At 40.3% G+C, this 26,947-nt stretch overlaps 1 protein-coding gene across 1 annotated transcript; it reads right to left on the bottom strand.

Annotated features, from left to right (window-relative positions):
- Positions 1-579: 579 nt before the first annotated feature.
- On the bottom strand, positions 580-26,947 carry LOC127053925 (nucleolar RNA helicase 2-like). Its single transcript, XM_050959386.1, has 15 exons — positions 26,504-26,947; positions 24,603-24,878; positions 23,016-23,091; positions 17,557-17,735; positions 15,047-15,164; positions 13,936-14,121; positions 11,632-11,777; positions 11,147-11,296; positions 9,649-9,810; positions 6,932-7,051; positions 5,668-5,741; positions 3,375-3,534; positions 2,093-2,227; positions 1,398-1,442; positions 580-841 (listed from the first exon to the last, which is right to left on the bottom strand). Exons 1-15 carry the CDS (start codon positions 26,930-26,932, stop codon positions 653-655), a joined length of 2,445 nt encoding a protein of 814 aa, XP_050815343.1. The 5' UTR covers positions 26,933-26,947; the 3' UTR covers positions 580-652.

Raw genomic sequence — 26,947 nt, 5'->3', positions numbered from 1 at the left:
ATGAAAAGATGAAGTGTTATGGCAGCTATGTTCAAATTTGTCCACTTAACACAGCATAAGCACAGTAGAAGAGACTGTAACAAACGAATTTCACATTATCAGTACACCAACTCTATACCATTTGCCTCTTAAAGGATATACTTACACTGCAGCTTGGAGTGAGCGCCCAGCCTGAGAAGGCAGACTTACACTAGTAGGGCTCGTGCTAAAAACAGCACTGTGGACCTGGTGACTTGGGCTGGAGCTTGGGCTCTGCAACGTCCATGCTGCTATTTTTACTGTTTTAATGCAAGTCAGTCATTCACAGCCGCTGTGCAGACATACCCAAAGAGGCAGGTTCTTAGTGTGACAGTGAGTCCTGATACATATAGGCAGAAAGGGATTTCATTAAAAAATGTGAATTGTTAGCTTATATTTTTATAACTACACATTTCAAACATGTCTGTCAAGAGTGGAAGTCAGTGGAAGAAAACAGCAAGATTTTTAAAATGAACTTTATGTCACTTCAGCAAGTAGATTTCGTTGCCATCCTCACTTACAGACAAGTGACCCGTTCAGCAAGTAACAAAAACAAATGGGAAAGTTCAAGAGATTTTAATTTCAATATGGCAAGCATTATGTAGTCCCATAGCTACATCAACTGAATTAGTTACTAAAATGCTCTGTGAAAACTTCGTTTCTGGCCTCCGTTTTTGAATCTGTTACTTTTGTTAAGGTCACCACCTCGCCTCTCGTTCCTGAAGTTAGAGAAACCTCGGCCTGCTTCACGCGGAGTTTTTTCTAGCTCAGGGAACTCCGTTGCTATGGACAGCTGCCAGCGTCTTGAATCTTGCCATTGTTCCTGATCAAACAAGTTTAATGCATTCATTTAAAGAAATCATGAAAACATAGGAACTGAATTTGCATGCCTGCACATTCATAGAAGTTATTTCAAAACCAACCGCACCCTCACCGAACTAGTTCATCAGATCCATCTTATGGACAAGAATCAATATTAGTCATTAAAACCCTTACAATTCACAGTCATGGGACAGAGGAGAGAATAACCACAGCGTAAGTTGGTTACTATTAATGCCCTCAATTAGGGAGGTTGGCAGCAGCCGAAAGGCCAAGATACAATGTAGAAAACAACGCAGGATTTTGTAAAGAAGAGGAAAGCAATGAACAGACAAGCAAAAAGTCAGAAGCAACAAAATATGTTCAGTTAACGAGAACAGCAGGAAAGAGTATATTTTGTAATGAATATGCAGCCCCCTTCATGCACAAAAGTTTTGGACTCTCTGCATTAAACTGCAAGCCTTATACTACTATAGTATAATGATGTAAGTAGCAGCTACAGTATTTGGCTTAAACGTCCTAAAAAGGATTCTAAAGGCCCTCCAGCAATAAGAACATACCTGTATACGACTTAGCTCAGCTGCAGGGACATCAAAGCACACCCCCTAAACACAACAGAAATAATATTCATTTACCCTCCAAGCTGGCATCCAAAAAGAGAGACACTGGCACACTAACTTCGATAACAGACTACACCTGAAACACTGCTTATTAAATCTAAGTAAGTATGAAGGTAACACCATAGCAGAGTGCCTGCTCTATTTTTTATATTCTGTGGGAAATAAAAATTTTAGATTTGCCAAGAAATGAGGAATCAAATGCTTGGTGCTGATAGCAGCCCCACTTCCCTAAAGTAATGTATCTGTTCAAAGGCAGGGCACGAGCTTTCTGCAATACAACTTCTTTGTCAATGCTCTTTGCGCAGGAGTCAAGTGACTCAACTAAGCCAAGTCCCTGAACTGCTGATTGCAAAGTATTTACAAATAAGTGTGAGTAATAAGAACTACTTGAATATTTTTCTGATGAAAGAGAAACAATTTCAACCCATTAGTGTAACATGATGGGTTCCTATATGGAGTTAATTTCCTAACTTCTCTGTCATTGGATAGAGGCAAAATGTAGAAAAACAACCCTCCTCACAGACACAACTTTGATGTGGTCATGGTAGAAGCCAATACCTGCATTAAAAGGAGAAGATGCCCTTAAATTCCCCAAATAAAACAAATATACAAAACAATAGGATAAACCATCTCACCATCTTTCCCTTGAGAAAATGCATTCTGGGAATTGTATTGTCTATTTCATCACCAAGCTGTTCTTTTAGTGCTCGCCAGGCATAGCCCATGTTGTGCATCTCTACTGAACATTGTAATGTCATTGTCACATAGCCCTTTAAAAACAAACAGAGAAATGTGTTTACAATGAAGGACTAAACCAGATTGTGGCAGATAGTGTCCAATCTGTCGAATATGAATTCCTATATACATCTTTGCGACTACTGTAATATTTAAGGCTCTACTGTTCTGCTAACAAGTCGGCTGTCTGGAATAAAGGCACCCTCCATTCACATGATAATAAAAGCCTTCAAGAGAAAATGAAGACTAGCTAGAAATACATGTTGGTATCAGTCTTTAGACCGAATATATTCGCTGGAAGTGGAGGAACAATTATTAGATGCACATCACTATCCATTTATAAAATTACAAAAGGAAGAGACATGAGAAAACTTAGTGCAGGCCAACATACGGAAAGGCAATCCAGATGTCAGTACAACAGATTTCATCTCGTTACATTGCCTTCAAAACAGTTCCCATCCAAAGATGAACTGGAGTTGGGTAGCCTCTGCCCACATCAAAGAGAGAGCTTTTTCTACAGGGTCTTTCCTGTAACAAGATACTCCCAGAGACTACCTGCTGGACTCTCTTTTTCCTTGAAATATGCTGGGACTTGAAACATTTTCCAGAAAGACAGATTAAGCCAGCAGCAAAAACCCTCCTATTGGCTCAAAAAACTTTACTGACGTTTTCCATTATGGTATCACACTTTTCTGTAGTTAAGACCTGAGACAAATTAGGGGTCCTTTTCTTAGTGCCGGTCAAAGCAAAATATACTAACTAGTTTCAAGTTCCCCTGTTTTCTGTACTATGCCACTAAGATTTGATTTTAGTTAAGAAAACTGGAATTTGGTGCAAGGTTGACAATAGCTGCAGCTCAGGCACTTAGCTAGGAAAGCAACAAGGAAGCTCTGTTTGGACTGGGCTAACAACTTGAGAGTACCTCATTAAAGGAGAATGGAGGCAACAATCTCTATAACTAAACGGTGCCAGAAACAGATGGCGAGGGCTAGTTTCAGACACAGAGAGCTGAAGGGCATCAGGCCTTGTTACACTTATTCAGTAAATTTGCAACACTGCTTACCATTCAATACATAATCTCTCTAAGATGGATAGAATATTTACCCCTCTCACAGAGGTGTTAGGAGGATTAGTTCATACAGTGCTCTGAGCACAGCAGTGACATGCAACAGTATTATTTACCGCATCTGAGTTGAGCAAGGAACGCTGTTCAATGGAAGTAGCCCCAGAAATACGGGCTAATGCTGCAGCCAGAGCTTCCACTGCCCCCTTTTCCTCTATCAGCCGCTTAGCTAATTGTTTGAAATAGTCGATGGCAGAAGGAGAAACGGAATCCAAAGACCTATGTATTTACAGCAAAGATTTGATAGGTCAATATACAGAAAGCCAACATTACAAAATTCAATTGTGTAAGAGAAATTTTATTAACTTGTTAAGACTAATTCAAAGGTTAAGGCCAAGAATTTCAGAAGTGACTAGTTACTGTTGGTGTTTCAATTTTTGTGCACCAATCTTGGGTACCTTCAAAGGGGCCTGATACTCTGCAAGTGGCAAGTCCCCATCCTCTGATAATCCAGCCTCTTTAAGGCATCTCCCAGCTTGGCACCCAGACAGTCACTTGGAAAACCTTGAGCTAACCACCCAAGAGAAGGCTACAACATATGCAGAGTGCCCTTTGCCCCAAGAATACTCTGTATTGCCGGTGAGGCCAATTCCCTCCTTTTATGCTCCACACAGAAGATCCTGTAGTGACCATCATTTCATCATGAGCAATAAATAGATCCCTGTTGAGCATTTGTCAATGGCCTTTTGTAGCACACCATAATGTCACTGATGAGCTGAGTGAACTACTTCCCACTCCCAGAGCCTGCTGCTTCAACACACTGACACTTACCACTGACACAGGTAGCCAAGCTGGGGGAGGGGTTAAACCTGTATCTCCAACGGCAGTGCATACCAATAGCTCACTAGGCAAATAGTTCTCAGCCTCTTCCATGCTGGAACTCCCAGTCCCATTTAGCAACATGGGAAGAGAAGGGTGGTCACAACTCCAGATCAAGCCCCTCAAGTTATATTATTAAACCTCTGCCAATCTCAGACCGAACAAATATTTCTAAATCATACTAGACTGGCAAAGTCTATTCTTGATATACAGAAAATACATACTATTAGACTGTATTCAAGGAAATTCTTAGAAATATAGAATGTTATACCTAGTCATCTTAATTAACAGTGATAGATATTACATTTAGAAAGGGCCTATTTTGCTGGCTAGTCGATCCTATCACTGCAGTTATTGATGGATACAGGAGACCCTCAGTTACATAGGTGCAGCGATCACTGACTTCAGTGGCTGTTGTAGATGCACAACTGAAGGCTGATTTGGGTCCAAACTTACAAGTATCAGATATGTATGTTCAAGAACGTCAGATTTGATACTGACTAGTGGTAAACCACCTCTCTTTTGTAAATGATATACGGAAAGCATCAACACATCACTCACAAATACGCAGGGGAAAAAGCTTTCAAGACAGCGAAGTAGGGGCATGAATGGGGGAGGGGGTGTCCAAGCTCGGGCACAGACCCCATCAATTTTTCTCTCTCCTGGGAAAAGTCCTCCGGCCCCAGGGCAAGGGCACCATTTAGGGAGGGCAGGAGAGGTTATCTGTCCCCCCAACTGTCATTTCGTACTGGATGTCTGCTCGCAGTACACACCCAGGCAGAGCTCTCAGCTGCAGCGCTGGGCAGCCAGATTCCCTCTTCCAGGAGTTGCATTCTCCAGAGTTCATCCACCCCACCCTCTTCTCTGCCTCCAACAATCAGCAGCTGAGATGATACGGTGCGAAAATCCTCCTAATCAACAGTAGCGGGTTAGTGAGCACAGTTTCTGGGGGTGGGGTGGGCAAGGAAGGGGTCAGTTGAGGGGGGAGCACAGGGTCCTCAGTGGTGGGGGTGGATAAGAGATTTCCACCAACTAAGTGTTAGATGTGTACAAAGCTAGGAGTCAAGCTGAACAGAGTGAAAACAGCAACATTAATAATGAATCTGATACAAAACGCAGAGTGTGAGCTACCACAGATACATTAACTAAAAGGCTACTCTAGTTATACTAAATATAGTAACAATTCTTAAAAATCAATAGCAACTGCTAGGAATAAGTCAGTTTCCCTATAAGTAAGTACATTTCTATTCTACTACTTAGGTTTGATAGGTTATAATTGAAAGTTACTTTTAACAACATATATTTTTAAAAAGAACATTTTGCTGTGTGAGGCAATGAAATACACAGGGGCTTACTGCTAATATCTTACTAAAATCAGCCAGCATACCTATGTAAGGCAACTGATTTTATAAGAGACAGAGATGTATGCCTGTATATGTAACAGGACTGAGTCTTACATCTCCATATTGGCATCAATATTTTTCTTCTACAAGTTCAAGACATCTTGTAACTGTGGACAGATAATGAACATACCTGACAGCATCTTTACTGGAAGCTTTAATTATATCTGTTGCCGTAGGCACACCTACACACTTAAATGTAATGCCCTGAAATTGAGAAGAGAAAATGAATTACAGCTCAAGGTCTTTTCCCTACATTACTCAACAGAACTAAACTCTCGTCAAGTCCTGCTTCCAAGGCCACCATTCCCTTACTAGTCCTTTGTTCAATCTTTATTTAACCATGACAATTTAAAAACTACAAAAATAGAACACATTAAAATTATTCTTATCTCTGTTCATGTGTGGGTACCTGTGTCATGATCACATATTTGAATCAAAGACACTAGAAATGGGAAAGACTCATTAGATCAGAAACCAGCCCCACAACACAAGATGTATCAGATTTAGACATAATGATCTTAGCCGAAAGCCAGTATAATAGTTTGTGCAATGGCAATGGATTGACACTGAAAACAATTTAATCATACAGAGCAAGAGTATTTAATCCTCAAAGAAACTGAAAACATGAGGGACAGAATGAGGCCAGGGAACTGAGACAATAGTTGGTTCAAGGCTCTACTTTTATTGTATAATTTTTACCTCTTTCCATTAAACATTCCTGAAGTAAGTAAAGTTCTCAGATGAATGTTTAATACATGCCAAAAAGAAAGAGAACCTAGAGTTCAAAATTCTCTGTTTAGCCTTCAGCAGCTAATGACACTAAAACAGAACAGGAAATGCAAAAAGTGGGATTTCTACCATCTAATCTTTGTTGGGATTACACAACTCTAAATCCAAGCCTCAGCAGGTAAGTGAAATAGGAGAGGATTTTCAAGTATTTCATTTTAATTTGTCAATTTAAAAGCCTGCACATTACTGATTCAGTACCTTCAATGCTTTGACATTGTTTTCAGAACAGCCTTTCAAGTTCTCCTTTAAAGATAGATTTTTGTAGTACACAGAAAGAACATGTAATCATTCCACAATCTATCAGACACCAACTGCTACAAGTATACACATGAAGTTTCACATCAACAAGCCTTGGCAAAGTTTATATTTGAAAGGAAATTATTTGAAGAATAGGAAAATCTGCAGAAGACAACACAGCACAGTACATAAAAACTTTTCAAAGACTAGTATTACCATTTTAGGCCCTGCCTATTTCAAGGTTGGAACCCTGTGGCCTTACACAGCACTTGACTGTGAGGTCCCCAAAAATATATGCGCACACTGTATTTTTAGATGTTGAATGACTGATTAAACAAAACAAACCCCAAAGAAAGCTAGACTGTTACCGCTTTTTGTTCTACTAGTCTTAATTGATTTTCTTCCTTTTGCTGATAAAAACAGATACAAATTCCAGTCCGTCCAGCTCTTCCTGTGCGCCCAGACCGATGGATATATGAATCCACATCCTTGAAAAATGAAAATTAACATGAACACATTTAAGTCTTCTAAAATTAAAAGGCCTAGAAGGTTTCACAAAACATCTAGAAATTTTAAAAGCATTCTAGATGATTTTTATAAAAACCAAGCTCCCTTATTCCTGCTGTATAAAGAGGTTTTTGTAGGAAGGTTATCATAACAGGTTTAACTATCCAGAAAGACAGTAAACATTAAAAAGAAAATGCAAGGTTCAAATAAGAGGAAAGTGTCTAGCCAAAAGAGGAACAACAAAACCCAGTGCAACCAATCTTGCAACATCAGAAAACAAATCTGATTCACTCAATGCAAGTAGTCTGTGTGAAATACAAGGTTTCACAGAGGTATGCTCTATTGTGCTCTTGGAAGTCTGTTTGGAAATGAAGTGACCCTCCTGACTGCCACGAAGAAGAAATAAAACCTTGGAGAGGAAGAGTAACACCAGATTCAGGTAAAAGACTGGAAGTATCAAACTTAAATGACTATCAATACATTAGAAGCAAGAGGAAGATCAAGGACAGGGTAGGCCCACTGCTCAGTGAGGAGGGGGAAACAGTAACAGGAAACTTGGAAATGGCAAAGATGCTTAATGACTTCTTTGTTTCAGTCTTCACCGAGAAGTCTGAAGGAATGCTTAACGTAGTGAATGCTTATGGGAAGGGGGTAGGTTTAGAAGATAAAATAAAAATAGAACAAGTTAAAAATCACTTAGAAAAGTTAGATGCCTGCAAGTCACCAGGGCCTGATGAAATACAACCTAGAATATTCAAGGAGCTAATAGAGGAGATATCTGAGCCTCTAGCTATTATCTCTGGAAAATCATAGGAGACAGGAGAGATCCCTGAAGACTGGAAAAGGGCAAATATAGTGCCCATCTATAAAAAGGGAAATGAAAAACAACCCAGGAAACTACAGACCAGTTAGTTTAACTTCTGTGCCAGGGAAGATAATGGAGCAAGTAATTAAGGAAATCATCTGCAAACACTTGGAAGGTGGTAAGGTGATAGGGAACAGCCAGCATGGATTTGTAAAGAACAAATCATGTCAAACCAATCTGATAGCTTTCTTTGATAGGATAACGAGTGTTGTGGATAAGGGAGAAGCGGTGGATGTGGTATACTTAGATTTTAGTAAGGCATTTGATACGGTCTCGCATGATATTCTTACCAATAAACTAGGAAAATACAACTTAGATGTGGCTACTATAAGTTGGGTGCATAACTGGCTGGATAACCGTATTCAGAGAGTAGTTATTAATGGTTCCCAATCCTGCTGGAAAGGCATAACAAGTGGGGTTCCGCAGGGGTCTGGTTTGGGACCATCTCTGTTCAAGACCTTCATCAACGACTTAGATAACGGCATAGAAAGTACGCTTATTACGTTTGCAGATGATACCAAACTGGGAGGGATTGCAACTGCTTTGGAGGATAGGGTCATAATTCAAAATGATCTGGACAAATTGGCAAAACTGTCTTGAGGTAAACAGGATGAAGTTTAATAAAGACAAAATGCAAAGTGCTCCACTTAGGAAGGAACAATCAGTTTCACACATACAGAATGGGACGAGAAGGGGAACAGAATGGGAAGGAGTACGGCAAAAAGGGATCTAGGGGGCTATAGTGAACCACAAGCTAAATACGAGTCAACAGTGTGATGCTGTTGCAAAAAAAAGAAAACATGATTCTGGGATGCATTAACAGGTGCGTTGTGAGCAAGACATGAGAAGTCATTCTTCCACTCTACTCTGTGCTGGTCAGGCCTCAACTGGAGTATTGTATCCAGTTCTGAGCATCACATTTCAAGAAAGACGTGGAGAAATTGGAGAGGGTCCAGAGAAGAGCAACAAGAATGATTAAAGGTCTAGAGAACATGTCCTATGAAGGAAAGCTGAAAGAATTGGGTTTGTTTAGTTTGGAACAGAGAAGACTGAGAGGGGACATTATAGCAGTTTCCAGGTATCTAAAAGGGTGTCAAAAGGAGGTGGGAGAAAACTTGTTCACCTTAGCCTCTAAGGATAGAGCAAGAAGCAATGGGCTTAAACTGCAGCAAGAGAGGTTTAGGTTGGACATTAGGAAAAAGTTCCTAACTGTCAGCGTGGTTAAACACTGGAATAAACTGCTTAGGGAGGTTGTGGAATCTCCATCTCTGGAGATATTTAAGAGTAGATTAGATAAATGTCTATTAGGGATGGTCTAGTCAGTATTTGGTCCTGCCATGAGGGCAGGGGACTGGACTTGATGATCTCTCAAGGTCCCTTCCAGCCCTAGAATCTATGAATAAAGGATTCATACAATCTGAAATTTCACTGGAAAAACACATGGAATTCAAAATAAATTTAGAAATATTGAAAAAGGGCTTCAGAAGACAATAAAGAAAAAAGGAGGACAAACACCTACATTTAATTTAATCAAAAAATTAAATGCTCAACAGGAAAATTTTACACCTGCAGTTAGAAAAAAAAATCTACTTAAATTCATATCACCAGTAAATCAACATTTTTCTTTATTTGAAGCAGATAAAGTTATCATCTGCCATTGCTGTCCTGTCATATAAAAAATGGCTGACTCATTTTTTCATACCCGTTTCTTACCTTTGGGGGTGAACTCTGTATGACCAGGTCAACTTCAGGGATATCTAAACCACGGGCAGCTACATTGGTTGCAACCAAAACTTCAAATGTTCCATTTCTGAAACCCTTTAACGTGATCTCTCTCTGTTTCTGTGGAATATCACCGTGCAATGACTGGGCATCCTGTCAAAAGAAAAAGATCATTAAGACTTCATCCAACACAGGGTATCTATGCAGCAGCAATCCAATGACAACGGTGGCACAATTTGCTGTTCCTCACAACCCCAAACACTGTTCACAGCAGCAGATAGCACCAACTGTGGTGCTACATGCTTTACAGGCCGATAAGACGACTAAACCTGATCCTGATTTCACTTTCACTGGTGTAACTCAGGAGTAACTCCACTGAAGATACAAAAACTTAAAATCTAATACTAGTATGAGATGAGAATCAAGACCAAGGTCCCTGCCTGGAAGAGCTCCCCGCAGGCAAGAGAGAATATGGCACAAAGTTTTCAGCAACATGGCCAAGCCCAACTGACAAGTATGAACTGCCTCTGGTATTTGCAAGAAAAGAGGTGGTGCCTAAATTTGTCTAACAGGGAAGAGATCAGGATCTGGAAGTGAGAATTCTCAATACAATATGCAAAAGCAGAATTTATTAAATACAACACAGAACTTCACACTCACCTAGCCTCAAAGGGTTAATATGAGCATAAAAATCACAAGTGTTTGTGAGTGTCACTCCACAACCTTGTTAAAGTTATTAGCATATTTATCTGGTTTACTGTTAATGAACTACACAGAATCTCTACATGCACAAGTAGGACAGGAAAAAGCAAGCTACAGAACTAATTATGTCTAGCCTGTACAGTAAACCCCATTTAACTGAATACTAAATATATCAGCACTTCCCCAATTCCCTCTTTTCCTTGATTTTAACATTCAACATCAAAACAATATTTGCTCTGTAAGAATCCAGGATTATTCTTCATTATGAGTAAAATTCATCTCTGTGCAAAAGGCCTGCTCAATACACTCTACAAGGCCTGAATTAATGGCTCAAGAGGGGTGTGGGTTTTTTTTTTGTTTTTTTTTAAAAAGAGGGTGAGTAGGCCTTTCAGTCCTAGGGTAAATGTAATACTGTGTTTATAGGACACCCTGTATCTCAAATACCCATTATTCAGATGATGCATGGTTGTAAGAATCAGGAATCCAAACAGCTGTGATGTCTGTTCCATTATTATTTTTATTGTATAGTGTCAGTAATGTGTTTTGCACTGTACAGTACACAAAAAACAAAGTTCCTTTCTCCAAGGATCTTGCAGCCAAAAAGTTATCATCATGACGGTCAAGGAGAAACTTGCAGCTTTCTGTAATGTCTAAAAAAAAACAGCCTTGATGACAAAACATGAAGTCTACCATAAAATTCTATTTGTATGGCTGCCCTCCTATCTTCATTTCAGGAATTTCTAGCCTTGATGTTTACAACCATGACCATCTTTTCAGACATCAATACCTGTTTAATCGAAGCATTCAGGGCCAGTTCATTTGCATCCCTTTTAGTTTCACAAAATATGATGGTCCGTCCATGACTGCCGCTGTAAACCTGAATGACATCCTTAATAACTGCTGCTCTCTGAGACCAGTGACACTTTATAGCCAAATGCTGTTTGGGAAAGAAAATATGTTTATATCTGCTGTAATTCAACAGGATATCAGCTAAACATCTTTACACAAAGACAACATTTTGATTTAAAAATCCTCTAAAATTTTTAGGTTTTTATTTAAAATAAATAAAAAAACCCAAGAAAACAAAAATATTGTTTTCCCACATAACATTATTTTTACAAAAAAGCTTTATGTTAATTTTAATCACTGCCAAAAGAAAATTAAGCTTTAGTTACTGTAATATCATACCTTTTGAAGGTCAGAACCATAACCCATATTTATCCATACTATGAAACCCTAGCACCTATACCACTCAGTAACGAAACTACTTACCTCTACAGTCACAGCCGTCTTTTGAGTTTTCTTTCCAATAAGATCAATCTGTTCATATTTGGATTTCATGTATTTTTTAGCCACATCATACACCCAGTGTGGACAAGTTGCAGAAAACAGCAGTGTTTGGGGGTTGTCTTCAGAATCTTTGAAACAACACATACTATCAATAATCCAAGTAGTATTACAATATAAGAACTGATGTTTCGTTACAGATTCCATGTTATAATGACTAGTTATAAAGCAATAGGCATAATTTTCAAAATTTTGAGAAGGCTAATAAGTTTATATAGGAGATGGAGAAGTGTGTTATTTTAATACTGATCAGCTACAATAACCAATGTATAATGATTAAAAGTGGGAAAAAATTGATTAAGTATCAACAGGACCAAAACTGCTCCCCATTTAAGTCAATAGCAAAATTTCCAATATTTGAATCAGAGCAAAATAAAAGGATGAACTCAACTGATGGTTTACTATTATTTTCAGCATGATGCTCAGCACATTCACTATATCATCATGCAATACAGACTTGATGCTCTATTCCAAATCAGACAGCTTAACATTCAGTAGCTGTCACTGCAAAATGCACAGCCTATTTTTATAGATCCCTCAGGATGAACATGCATTGGAACAGAGATGCAGGTGACCTCTAGGTAGTCCACCCTCTATCAATGCAAATCATTTCCTATAACATATGTATGAAATGTAGCCTATTATATAAATCAGCTTTTAATGTGACAATTCTTAAAAAAGGTTCTGGAGGAGATCCTGGCAATTACAGGCCAGTAAACCTAACTTCAATACCAGGCAAACTGGTTAAAACTATAGTAAAGAACAGAATGGTGAGACAATAGGTAAACACAAGTTGTTGGAGAAGAGTCAACATGCCTCCTGTAAAGAGAAATCATGCCTCATCAATCTATTAGGATTCTATGAGAGGGTCAACAAACATGTGGACAAGGGTGGTCATGGGATAAGAGGGAGGGATCATTAACTGGTTAAAAGATGGGAAACAAAGGGTAGGAATACATGATCAGTTTTCAGAATGGAGAGGGGTAAATAGTGGTGTCCCCCACCGATTTGTACCAGGACCGGTACAGTTCGACATAGCCATAAATGATCCAGAGATAGGGGTAAAACAGTGAGGTGCAAAAATGTGTAGACAATATAAAATTATTCAAGATAGTTAAGTCCAAAACAGACTGTGAAGAGTTACGAAGTAGTCTCACAAAACTGGGTGACAGAGCAACAAAATGATAGATGAAATTCAATGTTGATAAATGCAAAGTAATGCACATTGGAAAACAATCTCAACTAGACATACAAAATGATGGGGTCTAAAGTAGCTATTACCACTCAGGAAAGATCTTGGAGTTATTGTGAATAGTTCTCTGAAAACATCTGCTCAATATGCAGCAGCAGTCAAAAAATGTAACAAATGTTGGGAATCATTAGTATAGAGAAAGACAAGACAGAAAATATCATGATGCACTATATCAATCCATGGCATGCCCACTCCTCAAATACTGCATGCAATTCTAGTCACCCCATTAAAAAAAAAATATTGGAAGTGGAACATGAACAGCGAAGTGCAACAAAAATGAGTAATGGAAACTGTTACATACCCTATGACGAGAGATTAAAAAAGAATGGGACTGTTCAGCTTGAAAAAGAGACAAGTAATAGGGGGATATGGTAGAAGTTTATAAAATCATGAATGCTGTGAAGAACGTGAATCAGGAAGTGTTATTTATCCCTTCACATAACACAAGAATCAGGGGTCACTTGATGAAATTAATAAGAAGCAGGTTCAAAACAAAAAAAACAGGAAGTACTTCTTCACACAACACATAGTCAACCTTTGGAGCTCGTTGCCAGAGGATATTGCGAAGGCAAAAAGTATAACTAGGCTCAAAAAAGAACTAAATTAGTCAAGATGGTTATAGATACAACCTCATGCTTAGGGTGCTCCTAGCCTCTGACTGCCAGAGGTTGGAAATGGATGACAGAGGATGGATCATTCAATAAGTGCCTGTTCTGTACGTGCCCTCTGAAGCACCTCTCACTGGTCACCGTTGGAAAATAGCATACTGGGTTAGAGGGACCTTTGGTTTGATCCAGTGTGGCCATTCTTTTGTTCTTATATTTCCTACTGCTTTGACAATGTGCGTTTCAAATGTTTCAATTGATAAAGCTTCCACCATTTCCTTCAAAAAAAGTATTCCAATATATACACATACGCACACTTATGTATCAGAAAAATTCTTAGACAATGCAATATTCATAGAAATTCAGTACTACCTTTTTTGTAAGCAAATGCTAGAATTTCCTCCACTTGTTCAGCAAAGCCCATGTCCAATATTTGATCAACTTCATCCAAAACAACATGCTTCACATTGGAAAAGTCCAGCTTGCCATGCTGAAGGAGGTCTTTAATTCGTCCTGGAGTCCCAACTAAGATGTCAATGCCATTTTTAATATGTTCAACTGGAAGAAAGGGCAGCAAAACAGCACATGTGTAAGAATGCTTAGAGATCACAGAATTTCCAGGGCTGTTAAACTACTATCAATTTACAGTAATACTTCTAATTTAAAGCCTAGGTAGTTAATGCCCTAACCTTTCACTTTTGGAGACAGGATTAAATCAGTTTAGGTCACAAGTAAAAGGAGTCTGGCAGTGATCTGTGGCCTTCTATAAGGACTGCTATCCTAAAACCAAAACTGATAACTTAATGAGAATGAATGAAAATGAAGATTTTGATGGAAGGCAATTTGCATTTAACACTATCAGGACTTCATCATAATTTACAGTCTCTCTTCTCCCAACTGAGTTCCCACTTTATTTTTTTAAATAAAAAAGTGACAATCTATCCAATCATTTCTTTCTGCATTTCTTGCTGTCACTCTACAGTGCTGACGTCAAGTGCAAGTTCAAGGCTGAGCTCCTTAACATACTCTCCGATCACATGAGAGGTATCTGAGCCACAAACTACTGAAGCTGAAAGCAACATTACAAGATGGCAGGGACAAAATAATAGACAAGAACTGGATTGATTTGTTCAGTTTCACTACCCTCTAAACTGGACCACCATCACTCGAAGTTTAAAATGAGCACTCTGCTTTCCTTGGACAGTCATCTGGCCCCAGCGTTCATCCACTCAGGAACAAGATTATTTCTTTATAAATTTAAAACAAATGTTATAACCTTTGAAGCAAATAAATTCTACATTTGGACAGAAATCACCTGGGATTCTTTTAGTAGAGATGGAGCCAACCTGAACTGCCTTTTCTTTTTAAAATAATTTCAGTTTTTACTGAAGTGAAACCTTAAGGAAAATAGCCAGTTTTATTCCCTGAATGATTCTCATGAAACAAGAGCAGATATCAAAGCGAATTCTAAACATGTACTTACTTTGTCCACGATATGGCGTTCCTCCATAAAAACAAGCCACTGTGAGTTTCTTTGTGACATCCTTAAAGTCCCTAGCTACCTGGATTGCCAGCTCTCTCGTTGGCGCAAGAACTAGCACCTGGACAGAATGATAAAACCGTCAGAAATGCAGCCACTTGGTGATTGGTACCAAATTCCCCACCCTATCAGGTAAGTTGTGCTGCAAAGTTGATCTGACACCGCTTCCTTGAATTTTCTCCTGATTGTAATCATATGTGGTTTTATGCCACTTTCAGCACAATGGTATCCAAGTTCCTACTCATCATTCTGATCACACTCTCAGCCAGAAGGAAACTGGTAGATCATGGCTTTCATAAACAGTACGAACAAGCAGAACTGGTATAGCTTTCTCCAAGCTAGCACTGATCTTGACTTGGGAGCCACAATGAGCTATCCAGCGCTATGGACTTCAAAGAAAGCTTGGAACCCAGATTTATGCACTACTGAAAGCTGATCCGACCCTTCCACTAACCTTGGTCACAGAGCAAATCAAAGGAGAGCCCCCTGCAACTGTATGGGCCACATGTCCCACAGAATGGTTTAGATAAAAGTGCCTCACACTTACATGAACCTTTACTTTTAAATTTACTATTCATTTATTTGCCTAGGATATTAGCTGAATTTTCTTAGTTATCCAGTGTTAATTCTTGCTGTTATAGTTATTTTGCTATGTCCACTTCGTTGCTGCCACAGGGATAGCTCAGTGGTTTGAGCACTGGCCTGCTAAACCCAGGGTTGTGAGTTTAATCCTTGAGGGGGCCATTTAGGGAGCTGGGGTAAATATCTGTCTGGGGATTGGTCCTGCTTTGAGCAGGCGGTTGGACTAGATGTCCTTCTGAGGTCCCTTCCAACCCTAATCTTCTATGATTCAAGGACACGTAGGTTAGCATAACCAGGTTTTAAGCACCAAGAATAGCATTAATAAAAACAGTTACTCTGGCATCATTGCTAAATGACAGTGTACAGAAAATATAATTAGAGATCTCTTTCTAGGATTTCCAGATCCTTCAGAAGTATGGTGCAGACCATTCTTTTTGCCACACTTTCCTCCCCACCATTAAGGAAGATGAATTAAGGCCGACTAAATGTTTAGCGATAGTTACATCATAGTTATGCCTTGAATTATATAACACACCTAATGAAGCCTTTTAAAAATGTAACTTTCATTGATATTTCTTGCGTAACAGCAGTCTCTCTGTAACATACTTCGCACTTATTTAGCTATTTAGGAGTCTGAAATACTTTAAAACACTAGTAATTAATTCTCAAACACCTCTGAAAGTCAGGTAAGGGTCTGACTCATAATATAGATCAAGAAATTGAGGCAGAGAGGTCAACTGACTTGCCCAAGGCTGCACAACAAGTCAGCAACAGAAATGGGATTATAAAATCAGGAATTTCTGACTCCCAATCCTCTATTCGTTTGTTTAGATCAGGTTGCCTCATTGTTCCTGACTGGCAACCAGATTTAACAACTGAGGACAGTACAATTAAGATAGTTCAAAAAGAACTGTTCACAATAAGGATGCTCTCCAAATCTACATATTTTCCAAAATTATGACAATGACCAAGACACAGTTCAGTATTAAAAGACAAAAAGGTGCATGAACCAAAATTTTAGGATAACAAGAGAGCTTCTATTTAATTTATTTTAAATAAAACACTGAAGTTTGAATCACTCTAGTGAGCGATCACTCTCCCTACCTCCCAAATGAATTGCAATTGTTAGCCCATAAGAGTTAAAAGATAGTATCAACCAGTGAATAATATTCTTGAAAATCTTTCAGACAATACCATATACTGTTCACTTTAAAGGCAGGGCAGAAAGATGGAAGAGATGTGTTTTTATTCCACAAAGCACAACAAACCTGATTGGTCTAACTATAAACAAATCAACCTTGACAAAACCCCTTTATAGCACATTATCAGTTAAATCATCTGCTTAAATAGAAGCATAAAGAACATTTATGCCAGGACTTGAAATCAGAACTTAAGCTGTCCCAATTTGGAGGGAAAAAGCAAGTGTCATCCTGGAGTTTATATGCAGAGCAAGATTGATTTGGGATAACACTAGTTTGCTGCTCTGCTTCATTTTTATGAGTAGGAGAGGTATCAAACCATAAAAGAAACCTGATCACTAGGCAGCTAAGAGCAAAATATTTGTATATGATCATATGAATACAGAAGATAGGCTGAAAAGAGGGAAGGCATATTACACAACGAATGCAATATAATCACAAAGAATCACAAAGCCATATATTTTGTCATTGTTAGGATGCTGCGCAGAAGTGTCATTTTGTAAACCTTATTATGAAGAATGTGTTCCAGGATCAGAAGGAACATTTAAAAAAAGCGAGTAAGTTGGAAGAAAGAAGGGGATATTTTTAATAAGAACCAAAAACAATTATAAAATCACTTTCAAATACTGCCATAATTTAAGCCATCAGTGAACCCTTAAGTGGCTAAATTACCTTTGGCGTGCGGCCTCTCTTCCTCTCTAGCGTGTCTCCCTGAAGTTTTTCAATCAAAGGAATAGCAAAAGAAAACGTTTTCCCAGTTCCAGTTCGAGCCTGAGCTATCACATCTTTGCCATCATATATGGGCTGGAAAGTCTTTGCTTGCACAGAAAACAGGTACTTTACTCCTCGAGCTGCAAGACAGTTCAATATACCTTTATTAAAAGGTGCTGTGAATCCACAATGGGCTGAGATGGACACCTGATAGCCCTTTTGTATGATAATGAAAAGCAAACCAATTTCATGAGACAGATCATGGCAAGTCCTGCATTTGACAGTGGGTGCAAACAGTAAATACACATTTGTTTTCATTTCTATTATACTTGGCAAAGCATTTTTTTATTTTTTTCTGAGAGCAAGATCTGATATTTGGGGTAAATAACTATTTTTTGCTACATCTGGTACAGAAATCAACAGTACATGCAACTGACTTTGATATCAGTCAAGGCTGTGGGATTTTTTTTGATTTTAAACACAGATGCACATTAAGACTTAGAAAAGTTTGAAAGATGCTGCACAAAGAGGTAAACATTAGGGTGAATAAAAACTGGCCAGTAGTATATACAAATTATTCATGGTGTGACTTCAGAACAAGGAAAGTTTAAAATGGATTCCTGTGTGTTGCTTTAAACTCTACCAGTACTCAATGATCAGAACAATGTGAACTCCACTGTGATTAAACTCACAGAGTATAGTAATCTCAGATAGCGGAATGCCAGAGAGAAGAGATCAAAACTGCCAAATGATCTAAAAGTTGAGATAGGTGATCAGTTATAAATTTATTTAATAGATAATTTAAGGTACTACCCCATGAAGAAATAATATGCATATATATAAAGTGGGATAGTTTTTCAGAAAATAGTATGCAGAAACAGATATGGAAGTTACAGTAGACAATGTAAGTGACAACCTCACAACATAATGCTAATGAGAGGAGAAAAAAAGTAGGGCTATCGATTAACTCAAAAAAATTAATTGCGATTAATCACACTATTAAACAATAGAATACCAACTGAAATTTATTAAGTATTTGTGGATGTTTTCCTACGTTTTCAAATATATTGATTTCTATTACAAGACAGAATACAAAGTTCTCATTATATATTTTTATTACAAATATTTGCACTGTAAAAATGATAAACAAAAGAAATCGCATTTTTCAATTCACCTCATACAAGTACTGTAGTGCAATTTCTATCCTAAAAGTGTAACTCACAAATGTAGATTATTCTTTTGTTATATACCTGCACTCAAAAACAAAACCATGTAAAACTTTAGAGCCTGCAAGTCCACTCAGTCCTACTTCTTGTTCAGCCAATCGCTCAGACAAACAAGTTTGTTTACATTTACGGGAGATACTGCTGCCTGCTTCTTATTTATGTCACCTGAAAGTGAGAACAGGCATTCACATGGCACTTTTGTAGCTGGCTTTGCAAGATATTCACATGCCAGATATGCTAAACATTCATATGCCCCTTCATGCTTCAGCTACCGTTCCGGAGGACATGCTTCCATGTGCATTAAAAGAAAAAAAAGGTGTTAATTAAATTTGTGACTGAACTCCTTGGGGGATAATTGTATGTCTCCTGTTCTGTTTTACCTGAATTCTGCCATATATTTCATGCTATGGCAGTTTCAGATGATGACCCAGAACATATTGTTTGTTTTAAGAACACTTCCACAGCAGATTTGATAAAACGCACAGAAAGTACCAAGGTGAGATATCGAAAAATGAGTACAGCACTCGATCCAAGGTTTAAGAATCTGAAGTGCTGTTCAATCTGAGAGGGATGAGGTGTGGCGCATGCTTTCAGAAGTCTTAAAATAGCAACACTCAGATGCGGAAACCACAGAACTCGAACCACCAAAAAAGAAAATCAACCTTTGGCTGGTGGCATCTGATTCAGATGACGAAAATGAACATGCATCAGTCTGCTCTGCTTTGGATCGCTATCGAGCAGAACCTGCCATCAGCATGGATGCATGTCCTCTGGAATAGTGGTTGAAGTATGATGGGATGTATGAATCTTTAGCACATCTGGCACATAAATATCTTGCAACATCAGCTACAATACTGCCATGCGAACATCTGTACTAACTTTCAGGTGACATTGTAAACAAGAAGCAGGCAGCATTATCTCCCGCAAATTGTAACCGAACTTGTTTGGCTGAGTGATTGGCTGACGTAAGACTGAGTGGACTTGTAGGCTTCTAAAGTTTTACATTGTTTTATTTTTGAAAGCAGTTTTTTTTTTTTTGTAAAAATTCTACATTACTAAGTTCAACTTTCATGATAAGAAGATTGCACGACAGTGCTGGTCTTAGGTGAATTGAAAAATACTATTTCTTTTGTTTTTCACAGTGCAAATATTTGTAATAAAAAATACAGTGACTACCGTACACTTGGTATTCTGTGTTGTAATTGAAATCAATATATCTGAAATGTAAAAAACATCCAAAAATATTTACATAAATGGTATTATATTATTAACAGCACGATTAAACGCGATTAATTTTTTTAATTGCACGATTAATCTTTTTAATCACTTGACAGCCCTAAAAACAAGCAACTGTTTTCCCCCAGTTTGTATCTAGAAACAACTGTATCACAAGAGGAAATAATTCTACCTTGATGAGACTGTACTTGAAATCATGTAAATGTGAAACCCGCATTAATGGGAGCAAAGGTGCCTAGTGGTTACAGTAGGGCGAGAGAGTCAGGCCTTCTGGTTTCCATCCCTGCTTGTGTCACTAACACAGAATGGCTTTGGGCAAATTACAGTAACTCCTCACTTAACATTGTAGTTATGTTCCTGAAAAATGCAACTTTAAGTGAAACGACGTTAAACTAATCCAATTTTCCCATAAGATTTAATGTAAATGCAGGGGGTCAGGTTCCAAGGAAATTTTTTGGGGGCAGACAAAAGGTATTATATACTGTACAGTACTGTACTGTGGTAGGGAAGTGCCCCGGCTTACCCCCTACACAGGCAAAGCCTGCTTCAGGCAAGGACGCCAGGAAGAATCTTCGCAGCAGCAGCAGCTGCCCCCAAGAAGAACAGGTGCTGACTTTGCCGGGGGATGCTCTAGGCCTGCCTCTTCCTGTCCCTGCTCCACTCCAGGCCCGACTCATAGACTTTAAGGTCAGAGAGGACCATTATGATCATCTAGTCTGACCTCCTGCACAATGCAGGCCACAGAATCTCACCCACCCACTCCTGGAACAAACCCCTAACCTATGTCTGAGTTACTGAAGTTCTCAAATCATGATTTGAAGACCTCAAGCTGCAGAGAATCCTCCAGCAAGTGACCCGTGCCCCATGCTGCAAAGAAAGGCGAAAACCTCCAGGGCCTCTGCCAATCTGCCCTGAAGGAAAATTCCTTCCCAACCCCAAATATAGCGATCAGCTAAACCCTGAGCATGTTGGCAAGACTCACCAGCCAGACACCCAGGAAAGAATTCTCTGTAGTAACTCAGATCCCACCCCATCTAACATCCCATCACAAACCACTGGGCATACTTACCTGCTGATAATCAAAGATCAATTGACAAATTAATTGCCAAAATTAGACTATCCCATCATACCATCCCCTCCATAAGCTTATCAAGCTTAGTCTTGAAACCAGATATGTCTTTTGCACCAACTACTCCCCTTGAAAGGCTGTTCCAGAACTTCACTCCTCTAATGGTTAGAAACCTTCATCTAATTTCAAGTCTAAACTTCCTAGTGTCCAGTTTATATCTATTTGTTCTTGTGTCCACATTGGTACTAAGCGTAAATAATTCCTCTCCCTCCCTAATATTAATCCCTCTGATATATTTATAAAGAGCAATTATATCCCCCCTCAACCTTCTTTCGGTTAGGCTAAACAAGCCAAGCTCTTTGAGTCTCCTTTCATAAGATAGGTTTTCCATTCCTCGGATCATCCTAGTAGCCCTTCTCTGTACCTGTTCCAGTTTGAATTCATCCTTCTTAAACAAGGGAGACCAGAACGGCACACAATATTCCAGATGAGGTCTCACCAGTGCCTTGTATAATGGCCATATCACATTGGTGGCTTATAGTCATCCTGTGATCAACCAATATGCCGAGGTCCTTCTCCTCCTCTGTTACTTCCAGCTGATGTGTCCCCAATTTATAACTAAAATTCTTGTTATTAATCCCTAAATGCATGACCTTGCACTTTTCACTATTAAATTTCATCCTATTACTATTATTCCAGTTTACAAGGTCATCCAGATCTTCCTGTATGATATCCCGGTCCTTCTCTGTGTTAGCAATATCTCCCAGCTTTGTGTCATCCGCAAGCTTTATTAACACATTCCCACTTTTTGTGCCAAGGTCAGTAATAAAAAGATTAAATAAGATTGGCCCCAAAACTGATCATTGAGGAACTCCACTAGTAACCTCCTTCCAGCCTGACAGTTCACCTTTCAGTACGACCCATTGTAGTCTCCCCCTTTAACCAGTTCTTTATCCACCTTTCAATTTTCATATTGATCTCCATCTTTTCCAATTTAACTAACAATTCCCCATGTGGAACAGTATCAAATGCCTTACTGAAATCGAGGTAAATTAGATCCACCACGTTTCCTTTGTCTAAAAAATCTGTTACCTTCTCAAAGAAGGAGATCAGGTTGGTTTGGCACGATCTATCTTTTGTAAAACTATGTTGTATTTTGCCCCAATTACCATTGACCTCAATGTCCTTAACTACTTTCTCCTTCAAAAAATTTTCCAAGACCTTACATACTACAGATGTCAAACTAAAAGGCCTATAGTTACTCGGATCACTTTTTTTCCCTTTCTTAAAAATAGGAACTATGTTAGCAATTCTCCAGTCATACAGTACAATCCCTGAGTTTACTGATTCATTAAAAATTCTTGCTAATGGGCTTGCAATTTCATGTGCCAGTTCCTTTAATATTCTTGGATGAAGATTATCTGGGCCTCCGATATTGTCCCATTAAGCTGTTCGAGTTTGAATTCTACCTCGGATGTGGTAATATCTACCTCCATAGCCTCATTCCCATTTGTCATCCTACCATTATCGCTAAGCAACCCCACTCCACCTCCTCTCCAGAGCAGCTGCATCCCCGCTCCCTCTCCCCCACTGCCACTGGGAGGGAGGGGGAGGAGGCGGAGAAGAGGAACTTGTGCAATGCACCCTTGTAAAGTAGCTGCCATTCCACAGAATCTTACAAGTAGTGGACAGAGCAGGCAGCCAAACAACATTATAAGGGAGCATTGCACAACTTTAAACAAGCATGTTCCGTAATTGAGCTGTGACGTAACTTTGAAACGATGTTAAGCAGGAGGACGTTAAGTGAGGAGTTACTATATTTAAAAAGATACTTGCAATCTATTTGGAATCATCTTTTTGCTAGTAAATTTCTTCTCCACAGAAGTTACCTTTAAGAAGCTCAGTTGTTTCTTTGGAGATAGAGAAATTAGAGAAGGCACCTTCTTTCTCCTCTTCGGTCAGTTGCTGTTAAAATTAAAATAAAGCAGATTAGGCATAAAGAGACAATCAGTTTACTGTACTACTCATTCCACAACAATTTAACCGAAAAATACAAAACAAAAACCTCTTCTCCAGAACAGTCTTACCCATGATCCTCTGTGTATATAGGGAAAAAGGAGACCCTCAAAGTCATCTTACAACCTTGATAAATGCAGGGCAACCACCATTGGCCCCTGCACCTCAGGCTGCTATTACATTGTGCGTATACACTTGGCAATAAAAGGAATGTATTTTTTGGACTATTTGTATTCCCTTTGCTAATTAATATTTTTTAACTCACCCCTGGAAAACATTAGAAAATTGTTCTGCCAAATGCAGAAGAAACAAAAACAAAACACATATTCACTATTAGCATATAAAATCCACTAAAGAACATTTCTGGATGATGGAACTTTCTCAGAGATTTTGCAAATAAATATTTTAATTTAAATTATCCACTAAATTGACTAATTTGAAATTAGCTACCCAACTTCTGCTACAGAAATTGAAAACAAACTACAGGTGAGCTACAAAAACACTCTACTGTTGACATACACCTTCTTATGTAACATGCAATAAATAGAAGAGCTGCAAGACCCAGCAATATATACAAGTGGTGAACTCAGTGAGCACGGTCTCTCTGAAACTTGTCAACAAGACTCTGATCAAACAGAACACAGCAACAGAAGGCACTCCATGCTCTCTTTTTGTAAAATTCCTTTCTCAGCCTGATGCATGAAATCAGATTGTCTGATATTTTTTGGCATGGAGGCTATGGGCTTGTCTAGACAGAAAAATTTACTGTCTTAATTATACCAGCGTAACTCCCCAAGTGCATACTCTTATTCCAGAATAAGATACAACTACATTGAGTTATACCAGTATAATCATGTCAGTAAATTTAGCCGTACAAAAAAAACCATATATATCCTTCCTTGGCAGGAGATGGATTTACAGATCAATGGTGAGATTTCCCCCTTGCATTTTGACACCTTTACGCAGGTCAAAGGGGTCTAAAAGCCCTGGACCTGGCATGGGGAGAATTGTTTCCAGAGCAAGAACTGAAGAATACAGCCATAAACTGTCTTATGAGGACCAGTTTGTAAACTCTGGCAGAGATGGGGGGGAAGAGGGCAATGTGGACTGTATGTGGGCAATCTCTGCAGAGATTCTTGGCAGAGCTGCTGCCTACAGTCAGTTGGGGACAGACTGTATCGCAGGCAGCCCAAGTTACATCAGGGCTGCTCCACCCACCAGAGCAGACTAGAAACAACAGAGCTTAAAGGTTGATTAAACTTAAAGCCACTTTAGCGTCCCCCCGTCCTGGATTGTGAATTCTGCGCCGCGCCTCTTATAGGTAGAGCAAAGAATCTACCATCCTCTGCTAGGACCAGGGATGACACAAGATATTTCCTAGCAGTGCTGAGCACTTCCACCAAGCAAGACTGGTAGATTACATTTTTAAAGCAGGGAAAATTAAGGGTTTCAGTGTGTACCTTTACTGGCTCTTGGTCACTGTCATATTCCGCACTTGATGCTTCGCTGGAATTACTCTGAGCTTTTGAGCAGACAATGCCATTGCTCATGGACGAGGATTTCACCATGCTCTCTGGACTGTTTTCTTCAATCTCTAGATTCACTTTTTCTTTAACTTTTTTCTTCTTTTTGGGTTTAGGAGGCTCAAGGTCATCTTCAGATAGCCCATTTTCCTCTGTTTGGGATTTCAGCTCCTTGGATTTATTGCGGCGTTTCGATTTCTTCTCCTTTTTATCCTTCAGAGAGACAACGACATCAAACAAAAAAGGACAAAAAACAAAGTCTATAAAGAAAAGTAAAATGCCTTTAGACTTTTCGTCTGTGACGCCTGATATTCTTCAGGGAGAGCAGGATTCCTTTGTCGTCAGAATCTCTCCAGGAAGGTCATACCCCATTTTAATTAAAACACCCCCTATTGCAAGAGGATTTTCAGTCACAGTTAGATTACTTGAGAACTGATACTGAATCCTAAGTACTGAATCTGGGGAGAATCAGATTGTTCCTAGGCTAACAGTGGCTGAATTAGTGTCACATGCATCTACCTGTTTACTCACTCATGATTACCATATGTAATTATTATTTGTATGATGGAAGTCCCTAGAGGCCACAAACAAGTTTAGAACTCTATTTTAAGAGACACTGTACAGGCACAACTGTCTTATCCCAAAGCATGTACAATCAAAACAGACACCACAGACAAATGATAGGAGGGGAAACAGAGGCAGGAGGTGATGTGATTTGCCCAGCCTCACGCAGAAGGTTAATGGCAGTGTCAGGAACAAAACTCTCTACTGAGTCCCAGTCTAATGCCCTATCCTATCCACTGGACCAAGATATTAAACCAAATCTTGAGCTTTTAGACACTGACATTTAGAGATCTGCATTTCACACAGACATTTGGGATAGGGTGGGATTAGTATGTATAAATGTGCTATAACCAAACTGAGGACACATTATAATCTGAAAATGTGGTATGTTTACACTGCAGCTGAGAGACGTTATGATCGGCATCAGTAGACACACTCTCACTATCAGTGCTCAAACTAATGCTCTGAAAATAGCAGGCTGGACATTGTAGAGCAGGTGATGGCTTATGCTAGTTGTCCCAGTCCAAGCCCACCCAACCCCCTGGCTCTGAGCTCAGGCGGCTGGCTAGCACAAGCCACTCATTAACTCATGTATCAGAAGAGTAGCAGCATTAGTCTGGATATGTAAAAAGCAACGAGTCCTGTCGCACCTTATAGACTTACAGCAATAGTGGAGCATGAGCTTTCCTGAGTGAATATCCACTTTGTCAGATGCATGATAATACTTCTGTTACTCTATAAGGTGCCACAGAACTCTTTGGCTCTTATAACTCATCCAGCCGCCAGTGTCTGGGCCAAACACCTTCTGGGGATGGAGGCAGGGCGTGCTCGGTGGAGTCCCTCTGGCTAGAGAACACACATGCTCTGCGTCTGGCACAGCCCAGGGCTGGCCGCTTTCTCGTCCCTTGGGAGACTGACGAGCGGGCAGAAATGCGGCAGACCATCGGGACGGCAGCGTGGCGAGCGCCGCTGATGGTTCAGCGGCAAAGGAGCGGTGCCGAGGCCTCCGCTCACCCAGCCCGCCGTGCCCACAGCCGCTATCAGGAAGCGAGGCGCCCACGTGGCGCAGCAATGGAGGCCAAGCGGCGAATAGCACGAGGAGCCTCCCGCACGGCACGGATCTGTGCGGGGACCCCCCAGACCCAGTTCTCCCTCCAGCCGGCGGGGATCGGGCCCCGCCCCGCCGGCTGTTCGCGCCCCTGCCTCCAGCACGCCCGGGGATCCCGGGTTAGGTGGCGTCTCTTCCCCGACATTTTCGTCTCCACCGCCGGTACCTTGTGCTTCCTCCTCCGGCCCGCCCGGGCGACCTCGCCTTCCAGGGCGCTCTCGGGCTCGCTGTCGGCTGCAAGGAGGGCGGCTGCGGGCATTTCCTCTGGCTGTTCCCCGTGGAGCTCGGGCACGGAGCGGCTGCGCTGGTCGGCGGCCGCGGTGAAAGGAACGAGCCCCGCCCCGGCGCCGGCGCACAGGAAGTGAGGCGAGGGGATGAAGGCCGGGGCCCAGGCCCAGCGCCGGCCGAGGGAGAAGGGCGCTGCGCCGCCTGCTGTAGCGCCAGGCTGGAGCAGCCGTAGCGCCGAACGGGGGGCGAGCGGGGGGCGCGCCGAGCCGGGTCCTCGCGCGAGCCGGGGGGGTAGGGCGCGGAGCCCCGTAGCCCCTGGGCCCGGCCGCCCGGCTCCGTACAGCAGCGTGCGGCACGCTGCGCCCATCAAGCGCGCTGGGAT

This window comes from Gopherus flavomarginatus, chromosome 6 (assembly GCF_025201925.1).
Source record: "Gopherus flavomarginatus isolate rGopFla2 chromosome 6, rGopFla2.mat.asm, whole genome shotgun sequence".
In the NCBI taxonomy this organism is placed as follows: domain Eukaryota; kingdom Metazoa; phylum Chordata; order Testudines; family Testudinidae; genus Gopherus; species Gopherus flavomarginatus.
This window is presented reverse-complemented; position numbering and strand designations above follow the sequence as displayed.

Excerpts from the sequence above, each read along its gene's own strand:
- LOC127053925 (XM_050959386.1), bottom strand. The coding sequence starts at position 26,932 with ATGGGCGCAGCGTGCCGCACGCTGCTGTACGGAGCCGGGCGGCCGGGC. Across the intron at positions 24,879-26,503 it reads GCCGGAGGAGGAAGCACAAG|GATAAAAAGGAGAAGAAATC; the intron begins GTACCGGCGGTG and ends GTCTCTCTGAAG. Across the intron at positions 842-1,397 it reads CTGAGCTAAGTCGTATACAG|GAACAATGGCAAGATTCAAG; the intron begins GTATGTTCTTAT and ends TTGTTTGATCAG.